The sequence below is a fragment of the Nicotiana tabacum genome, chromosome 21, assembly GCF_000715075.1.
Source record: "Nicotiana tabacum cultivar K326 chromosome 21, ASM71507v2, whole genome shotgun sequence".
NCBI classification, from domain to species: domain Eukaryota; kingdom Viridiplantae; phylum Streptophyta; class Magnoliopsida; order Solanales; family Solanaceae; genus Nicotiana; species Nicotiana tabacum.
The window spans coordinates 26,787,620-26,798,034 of NC_134100.1; the positions used below are offsets into that span (position 1 = coordinate 26,787,620).

General features: G+C 32.7%; 1 protein-coding gene across 1 annotated transcript; it reads left to right on the forward strand.

The window, feature by feature from the left end:
• Positions 1 to 6,848, forward strand: LOC107799274 (uncharacterized). The gene is made up of 9 exons (XM_075242526.1): positions 1 to 180; positions 289 to 359; positions 2,194 to 2,368; positions 3,063 to 3,606; positions 3,821 to 4,108; positions 4,200 to 4,664; positions 4,765 to 4,833; positions 6,295 to 6,353; positions 6,595 to 6,848. The coding sequence occupies exons 5-9, from the start codon at positions 3,863 to 3,865 to the stop codon at positions 6,623 to 6,625; spliced, it is 870 nt and encodes a 289-aa protein (XP_075098627.1). The 5' UTR covers positions 1 to 180; positions 289 to 359; positions 2,194 to 2,368; positions 3,063 to 3,606; positions 3,821 to 3,862; the 3' UTR covers positions 6,626 to 6,848.
• The last annotated feature ends 3,567 nt before the right edge of the window (positions 6,849 to 10,415 follow it).

The following is a 10,415-nucleotide window of genomic DNA, read 5'->3' on the forward strand; positions in this document are numbered from 1 at the left end:
CGTAGCCTTACAAGCATCTCAAGACCCATACCCTCTCTTCTCTCAATCTAAAATCAATTTTGGCTCAAAATCTCAAATTGGGTTTAGCCAAAATTTCTCAAGTCCGCTCCCTCCACCCCAAGACTCAAAAGGAGCTATGTATGGAGAGTATTGGAGATTTAGAAGGAAAAGATTTTGGCGGTAAGAATTTTGCTTCCCTCCTCCCAATTCTAAAAAATATAGTTTTCCTCCCTTAGTTAGAATTCTACAAAAAAACCTAATTTTTTGCATTTCACTGTGCTATAATAGATACTTGGAGACGAAAATCTCTGAGGCTTTTGCTGCTAAGATTCACAAAGGTTATTTTCTACAAATTCAAGGTACCCAATTTAGTTAACAAATATCTTTCTTTTTCTTAGTTGTTCGTATTTGGGTTAACAAATTTCTTTCTTTTTCTTAATTATTCGGATTTGAGTTAACAATTTTCTCTTTTAGGTATTGATTGGTAGATTGATTTTGATTTTTTTGGTGTGTTTCTGGGTGTTTGTTGTTTAATACATTTATAAAGCTGGATATAAGATTTTCATTATTTAGTGGTTGATTATGCTTAGAGTTCAATTAGATTATTAGTTTCTTGGTGATTAAAGCATTAATTATTGTATAGTAACTAATTGGTTATTCTTTTTGTTGTCTATTTGGTTGAAAAAATTGGATCTTGCATTTTTTTTTGTGAGAGAGAGAGAGAAATTTTGGTGTTAATCTTTGTGACGAGTACCTCATTTTGTTGTTTTTAATAAATATATTAATATTAATTTTTATCAAGTAAAAGTTTCTGTTGTCTATACAGTTGTGTCAGTTTATACAAAATATCTTTTAGATATTGATTATTAGATTGTTTTTGATTTGGTTTTGGTTTATTGGGGTAATTATAGTTTAATCCATCACTAAAGATTTCATTATTAACCACTGATACCACAACGCCTTCTTCATTGATAAGAAAAATAGCGGTGAATCCTCTGTTGTCGCCAGATAAACTGTTTATAAGGGGAAACTACAATCTTTATTAAACGTTTGTAGTGTTGCAATATGTTGATTTAATTATTTGCTTGTCTTTTTCTGTGCTCTAGCATTCATATGAAATAGTCTTAAGCTATATAATAGACTCGGGTATGATTTGGTAAATGTGCATCCTCTATGTATATTGGTCAATTGTTGCAGAGAGAAGCAATCCAGTTTTTTGACTTATATTTGTGCCTGCAAAAATGTCTTGTTAGGTTGGAATTAGGAGAAACACATGTGGTATAATGAAATGTTATGAAATACTATAATTGCCTTACACCATCTGTTTCCTTCCCATTCTTGGAAAACTGAATTTAATGTCATTACCATTTCGTGCGATAGTCATATTACTAGAACCAATTCTTAGACCTATAATATATTCCTGAATGTTGTTGTTAGTGCGTGGATTCATCTATCGATATATGTTTTCTTATTTCATCATTCATTGAGAGTTTAATTGGATTATGGTATCTTGATTATCGGATACTTTGTTCATTTTTGTTGAGTTTGCGGGTTGATTTTCTATTTGATAATAGTACGAATTGGTTATTCATTATAGTTATATCCTGCATTGAGTCGAGGGTATGTCGAAAACAGCCTCCCTACCTTTTAGGTAGGGGTAAGATCTTCGTACATACTACCCTCCCTAGACCCCACTAGTAGGATTATACTGGGTTTGTTTTTGTTGTTGTTGTTGTTGTTGTTGTTCTTAGTTGTTCAGATTTTATTTGTGAAGAATGTTAATCTTTTTAACATGATAAAAGAAGAGAGTCGAGTAGGTTATTTGACCAACATAGAAATAGTATATGGAAGAGCACATGGAATTGTGGCCCGAACAACAACTGGATGATAATATATTTGAAAATGAAGAGGATATTAAATGGGTTAGAGAAGGTGTGCCGGGAATAGAAATTGACCCACTTACTTTGGAAGTAATGAAACATATGATGAAGAAGACGACATATCTTAGTTACTTTATTTTTTTGTCGCTATTTTAGTAAAGATTGTTATTAAACATAGATCATCGAGTTGGGGATTTCTTATTATGTTTTTTAGTTGTTTAAATCTCATATGTGTATGTGTCTTTCGTTTGGCTTGCTAGTTTGATATTATTTTATATGTCTGGATAGTAGAAAATATTTTTCAATTTTGCAGGAACTATAGTATTTGAGCAACTTTGTTGTGATGGCAAGAAAAAGACAGAGAAATTTCAGTCAAGAAATGCTTCTGCCTGATGTTCCGGAGCAACAAGAAGAACAAATGGGAGGTGCGGCGATGCCTCAACCACCTCAAAACTGGCCACAAAATGAAGGACAAGATATCCGATCCGGTAAATCAAGAAATGATTCGCATGAAACAGAAAATTTCCTATGTACTTATTCTGTATAATATCTTATCTTTATTGAATAGCTACACTTTGTGTATTTGTACCTTTCCAAGCAACCAAGTAGACCTAAATGTAAAATATCAACTCAAGCAAATCCACCAAGAGTACTTGTACTTTGACCACTCATCTTTATCATTGTTCCTAAAATAATATACTTATAAGTTCCCCACCGAAGCAGAGACACCACTTAAACATACAAATAGTATCATGAATGTGCAGACACCTATATTCTGATTTTATGAAGGTAGCACTTGCTTTGCTATTAGAAGCTATCTTCTGCAGTACATTGGCCAATTACACTTAGCTCTTCATATACAACTTGAAAACATGAGACAGATTGTGAGCACATCAATATTATCGCTAAGATATGTTTAATGGATCTAGCTGAGGCATCTAATAATCTAGCAGATATGTTATCCAACAAAGAATTCATATCACTATACCTACCTGTATCGCTGTAGTTTTTTTCCCCAAAAATATATATGCTTCATTTATGGCAGCTTTTTCTCTATCACTTTATTATTCTAATCCCTTGGTATTAATGGAGTGTTTATGTGAATTTTTAAAAGAAGAAAGAAGAATTAATTGAGTTTTACTAGTTATGGATGACTCTCTTTTTTATATTTGGTTATTGCAGACTCTAGTACTAATGAAGAGCAATCTAAGCGACCTAGGGGTCTTACTATGATGCACTCAGGATGGGAAAAAGATGGTGGCATTTTACATGTTGAGTTGAATCATCTTAATCAAGCTATTGGACCTGATGCAGCTAGATTGAGTTCAAAACTTGGAGTCATAGCACGAAATGGAATTTTAGCTCCTTTAAATCATAAAGATTGGAGGCTTGTGCCTAAACTGTACAAGAATAGGATATGGGCTCATATTAAGGTGCTTAGAAAATTAAAGAAAAAGGTTATGTACTAAGATGCTTATTGATTTTATGCTTTTATACATGTGTTATACGTTGATGTTTGCAAGAAAATACTGATGCAACTGAGGATATGAGACGTATTTTGATGATATCGGTTGGATCTAAATAGAAAGAACGGAAGCATGAAGTAAAAATGATTGGTTATGAGCCATACAACAACGATATCGAGCGCTTAGCTAAACGTCCAGATAGGGTAGAAGAAGACTAGTGACGTGCATTAGTTCATTATTGGAGCTCTAATGAAGCAAAGGTATTCTCCGAGCATCAAGCATCTTCTTCTCTTGCCCTTGGCACATGCTATTAGCGCATTCCTTATGCGGATCATACTTTTTCCTTTAAATATTTTTATGCTTTTCCTCTGTAGTTCTTCTTACCATTTTTTTTCCTTTAAAAGTTTTATTCTTTGGTCTGATGTTTGGCCATGAATTAGCTTTAATATGTAAAATTACGTGTAACTTTTCTAGGAAAAGAGCGAGAGGAACAAAGAAAGTCGAAGGAAGTTGACTATGTCACACGCATCAGGAAGAAAAAGTCATTCTCAAATTATAGATGATGTATGCCATATTTACTATAAGCTTTCTGCAATTTATATAACAATACTTATTTTCTTGAATATATTTATTACAAATTTTTTACTATTTAAACAGATGACAAAGAAGAATGGTGTAAAACCAAGTCGTATCGAGGTATTCAAAGAAACACATACGAGAAAGAATAAACAACCAGTAAATGAGATAGCTGATGAAACTATGGTAAATTCTCATTCTTTATGAATATGAATTACTTTCTTTCCAATATAAAATTTTATTAACTTTTCATTGTTTTACCTTTTCTTTCCAAAAGAAAGAAATGGATGAACTTGCTAAGGTGTATCCCGAGTTAAATGTCCCTGGAAGTGCTCTCAATGATGTGTATGCACAGGTTATGGGACAAGACACTCATGGAAATGTTCGAACTTTAGGAAAAGGAGCAGCTCCAAGTTTTGTTTATGGCCCTGCATATAAGCGGTCCCATGCTGAGCAAAGAGATTTTGATAGAAGGGTTGAGATAGAAGTTGAAAAAACTACCTCCGCTATGAGAATTGCAATGGAAGAAAAATTGTCTGAAGCAAAAGAAGAAATAGAAGCAACGGAGAAAGAGTTATTTGAAGCAAAAGAAGAAATAAAAGCGATGGGGGAAAAAATGTTAGAAGCATTAAAGGATATGGATGCAAAAATAGAAGATAAAGTAAAGCTGGGTATAAATGCATATCTTAAATCTTTGGGTATTACTATTGGCTCAATTAAGAAATTATCTGGTGATGAGCAGGTAAAAAATATTGTGCTCTTTAGCAAAAATTTATTGTATTTAAGATAATCTTGTAATTTAGTTTTCTTTTAATTATAGTAATCTTCCTCTTTTGTGATAGCTTTCTGATAACTCAATGGACGATCACCAACAATCACTATCACCTATTTCACTTGTTCACACAAAGATGGTGAGTTCGTAAACTCATTTTAACTAAATCTTTTTCTGCATACATTCGAAGAGTATAGTTTTAACTATGTCAATTTTCACTTTAGTTACGTAAAGCTTCAAAATAACATTTTAAAGTATAGAGGCTATTTTGCAGTAAAAAAAGATTATGAGTATGTTCTCTCAAGGATGGAGTTCCATTTTTTAAACTTGTGTTTGACGATGATGGTGGCATTCCTGTTACAGCTGTGAATAAGTTAGATTCTTTTTTCTTTTTGTTAATTGATAGATTCCCATCAAACATGATTTTACCCTCCTACATAAGATATTTAGCCTCTTGTAGAACCTGGAAGATTTTCCTGCTTTACCAGGATTTAAAGGTGCTCATCTACATGCACAAAACTCTATCTTAGCGGGTTGATCCAAGTGGCAGCATTCTGCACATGTTTTCTTTTACACTTTTGGATGGGATCAGAAAAGTAAAGGCAGGTTAGGGAAGTAAAAAGAGGACGTGTAAGAGACATTCCCTGTTCTTTCTGTTATAAAGGAGGAGGTTAAGTAAAACTGGATGTTTTCATAACGTTCCATGTCAGTCTTTTATTTCCTTAATTCGATAGAATTAGAAGGGAGTGTTATTTACTTCCCTTTGTTTGTACCAAACAACATAAAATGAAGGATGATTACTTCTCCGTGGTAAGGAGATAATGGAATAGCATATCCACTTAATCCTTATCTCTCCTCCCTTGAATGTTAGTGTTGAGTTGCAACTTAACAGTTTCTACCATGACAGTAGAGGCTGTCAATTCACAAACTTTGTCGTATAGCTCTTTTTTTCCCTGAGAAGGCAAGGGACATCGGTGTTACCATGCTTTATGGCCTTTGTTGCTAGATATTTTTGCCTAAAAAGAAAAGCCCTAGTAGTTGAGCCCATAAATAGGACCTCTTATCCTCATTAGGGATTCATACTCAGCGGCCATAAAACATCAGTTGAGATCTGAAATTACAAAGAGCTTCAAAAACAAGGAAAAAAATAGGACAAAAAAGGGTTTCAACACCTGTTTTCAATCCTGGTTTTAATTGCTTTGTATTTCTGAGTTTGAGGAGTAATTTAACTTAAAGAGTTATTGTTGTTTGCCGGTGATTTCTGGTAGCTGAACCCACCATTTCTTTGCTTTCACACCTTTATTTGGTAAATATTTGTTCTCCTCCATAACTAAGTATGTTTTGTGTAACTGTCAATACATAATGATGAATGAAACTTGATGTATCTATACCATGTGTAATTTAGTGAATCTAGAATGTTCACTCTCTAATTTATGTCTGCAAATTTTAGTCTACTAATATCATGTTTAGACAGTAAGTAAATAGTTGTGTTTTAAATCATTATGACTTTGTTTTGTTTTTTTTATATCTTGTATTCACAATTTTTTAAGTTGTAAAGTTTATAAACTACCATAGTAACCAATCTAATATTTCTTCTCAGGTTAACATAATCAAGAAGACTGGAGTTAGTGAAGTAGGCACAAAGAAAAAAAAGAGCGGGTAAGTGTGAAAAAATTACAAGGTTCTTGGGCGATTGCGTTCACTTTCTTGGATTTTTTGCTTTATGTTGTCTGTTTCTTTCTCTCTTCAGTTGCTAGTATTATATTCATTATCATTTTGTTTCTCTTTTAGAACATGAATCTGTTATTATTTTTGGTATTCCAATTTTTTTAGAGGATGAAAGAATTCACTTTATTATAAAGGTATAATTCTTTTTTTATTCTTGTGACTTCTTGTGCAGCATTCTTGAAGGAAGTGATGTCAATTACTAGCAGTGAAAAGCTTGATTTGTGGAGAGTTGGTTTTATAAGATTTAGCCTAGAAGTTGAGGAAAATTAATTCGAATTAGGAGCGATCTTACAGTACTTATACATTGAAATTACTATCTTTTATGATTTAGTTAGATTTGGGTTTTACGTGAGAGAAAATCATTTAATTTGACATTATCTATCTTGTACTAAGTACGTTTTATATTGCTATTTTGTTCTTTGGTTACTGTGCTAAAAGATATTTGCTTTACATCTATTTCATGTTTGTTATAAAAGTTGACATTTGTGAATGTAAATGTGTTCATGATGAAACTAAACAGAACATTATTATTTACATTCTAAAAAATATGATAGCGACATTAATTTAAATGTTAAAACATTTAATGCGATATTTTGCTATGTTGTAAAAGATGTAACTAATTTTTTTTTAATGACATTCACATAAAGTGAAAACGATATTTTGTATATGTTGTGAATTTTCTTAGTGACATTTACCAAAATGTCGGATATTTCAATATGACATTTTGTGAAGATTATACGTAAATGTCGTATTTTTTAGTAACATTAATCTAATTGTCGAAAATTTTAAGTGACATTTCTTATATGTTGTAAACCAAATGTCATAACGTTCTTACCGATATTTACCTAAATATCATAAATTAAATGTCATAAATTTCTTATTGACATTTACCTAAATGTTGCAAAGTAAGTGTCGCAAATTTCTTATCGACATTTACCTAAATGTCGTAAAATAAGTGTCATAATTTCTTATTAACATTTACCTAAATGTCGTAAAGTAAGTGTCATAATTTCTTTACCGACATTTACCTAAATGTCGGAAAATTATCGACATTGAAATTAACGACATTTGATGCAAATGTAAATTAAATGTCGGTAAATAAATTTATGACATTTAAACAGCATAATACGATATTTATTAAATGTCGTCATATCTCCATTTTCTTGGAGTGCATACTCCGTGAAGTAGAATAAGCAGTAAAGTAAAAGATAACAATTTTATGTGAAAAGTCACCCGGCTCAAAGGTACAAAAACCACGACCTACTGCATAGGATTTTCAACTTCAACTCCACTAGAACAATGAGCCAAAATGTATCGATTACAAGACTGTAACTCAATGCTCTCCAGTACTCCTACTATAACTATTTGATTTACAAGTTACTCTAACCTGTAAAGTAAACACACACTCCAACTCACCAATTGTTTGTGACACTTTGATTACAACTCGATTTCCTAAAATACATTCATTAGACTGACTCAAGAAGAACACAACACTGATACTCGACTAGAGTGTGTAAAATGTTGTTCTTCAATTGATGTGTAAAAGGATATGTAGAACAGTCCAAATGGATAGTATTTAAATGCCTGGACTCCAAGATCTTCTAGGAGTCCTATGCGTAGTCAGCTTCTCGTTTGATAGGACTCCTACTGTTCCAAAGACTCCACAAGTCTTGGGCTCTTGTCTCTCACTTATTTATTCGTAACTTCTTGGGCAACAACTCTTATTATGTGCAGCAACATTCTTCCACCAAACTCGGACCCGGGTAATTTTGAGATAAAGTTACTGTCTTGCAAATGCGTTCAATCATCAACCATGAGGAGCTGGACCTTTAACCTGGGAAGCTGGTTCTTAGAGCAGTTAAGCAGCTATGTTAAGCATCATATTCTTCGAACATTTACATCTGAACAAACTTTGTTAATTATCAAAATCTCAATGCTCAACACAACTTGTATTGTAGCTTCTCTATTTAAAAGATTGGCATCATTTTTTTTAATCGGAAGAACCTTCAAATTGCAAACTCAATTGCAACTCTTTAGACAGCATGACTTAGAAAAATTAATAATAACAATATATATTAGGCCTTACTAAGCATTACTTAACAGAAACTAAAGCCTTTAGAACTCAAAAGTTACTAAGTTCCGCTTTTGGTGCCCTACTCCCTGTGGGAATGGCTAACAGTTTACTTCTTTTCAGCTTTGAAATGAGTGGCTGGATTCCTTTATTTGGTCTAAGAAAGAACGCTGCTTTAGACTTTTTGTAAAGCAACTTTTTTTTTTTGAGTCTTAAAAGGTGAGGAATTGCGGCAGCCTAACTCTTGCATATTCAATGAACGAATCTCGTCACTATAAAACTACTAAACTTTTTGCGGAATAATGATGGTTTTTTCCCTTGTTTTTAAACAAAACCAAATAGCCGACCAATTTAAACTCGCATAAGGTTGGCCTACTAGTGTACATAGGACTATGGGAGGGATAAAGCTCTTAAAAGAGAAAAAAATTCATTATCATATTTCAATCCCGATATTTGAGCCGAGGATCTATCGAAAACAGTCTTTCTACTATTGCAAGGTATAGGTAAGGGTGCGTACACACTACCCTCTTCAAACACCACTTGTAAAATTATACTGGGTTTGTTATTATTGTTATATCTCTGACACCTTTAATTATGGCCGAAGAGATCCCGATCATTCCCTCGTACATCCCTTGATAATGAATAATGATAATAGATATTGTCTTAATGATAAAGATGATAATGATAATTAATGCATGTGATTATGACTAAGCAAGAATTAACATCATATTCTGGTGTTGTTCAATCTTTTAAACACACTTACGATCATCATTGCTTAATGTTCCTTGCTCCAGCAACTGCAGTTTGCAACATCGCTGTCTTTGCTTTGCTTTGTACTTTACAGCTTTGTACTTTACATATTATGTTTAAGCATCATTGGTCACTCCATATGATAGATTATAAATATAATTTCGGTAATTCAATTTGTGATTCTTATTCTACTAGGCTCCTAGGCCTCATTTGTTTGCAGGAGGTCTCAATCTTAATCATTGAGATCTCAGTTATTAAGTGTGTTTGTTTTTAAAGTCTGAATCTTAATTATTCAGATTTTAATCATTAAGTGTGTTTGTTTTTTCTACTTCACAACTACTTAATGAGTATGAATAGGTCTGTATGATTAAGATCCATAACAGAGACTTAATTTTATTAAAATGCTATCATCCATATCCATTATTAATTGTCGTCACTACCTACTATTATCAACTACCACCATGCCACCACCACCATCATACTCAACCACCACCACCACCACTATCATCCTCAATTATAGCTGCCACCATAATAGATTACCACCACCCACCATTCGCACCACTCCCACCACCATTATTCTCAAACACAAACAACACTTATCCACCACAACTAACCACCCCATCACCATCAACAACCATAATCGCACTACACATCATTATTAACTATAACCACTCACAGCCACCATCATAATCGCTACCACTACTATCACCACTAGCTACTACCCTGAACCAGAACCAAAACCATCAACCAAATTTACCACCAACCATCGCCTTTAGTCGGCGTTCACAAGCACCATCGTTAGCTATCACCACCAGCAACTACCATATTTTAAAAAAATTATATATTTTATTGATAGAATATTAGATTAATTAGTATTTCATTTGAATTTTATGTTTATTAATTTTCAAATAAAGATAAATTTTATACATTCAGATATTAAAAATCAAACAGTCTTAATCATTTAGTATTCATATCTTAATACACATCTTAATATTCAGACATGTATTCAGGTTTAAATATCTTAATCTTAATATATATCTTAATATTCAAATGTGTATTCAGATTCAGACATTTTAAACTTAAAAAAAAACAAATTAGGCCTTAGCCCCTCTGCGGACACGTTCTTATGAATTTAACAAAATATATTTAACTTAAAATAAAGGGAAATTACA

Excerpts from the sequence above, each read along its gene's own strand:
- LOC107799274 (XM_075242526.1), top strand. The coding sequence starts at position 3,863 with ATGTCACACGCATCAGGAAGAAAAAGTCATTCTCAAATTATAGATGAT. Across the intron at positions 4,665-4,764 it reads AATTATCTGGTGATGAGCAG|CTTTCTGATAACTCAATGGA; the intron begins GTAAAAAATATT and ends CTTTTGTGATAG. Across the intron at positions 6,354-6,594 it reads ACAAAGAAAAAAAAGAGCGG|CATTCTTGAAGGAAGTGATG; the intron begins GTAAGTGTGAAA and ends CTTCTTGTGCAG.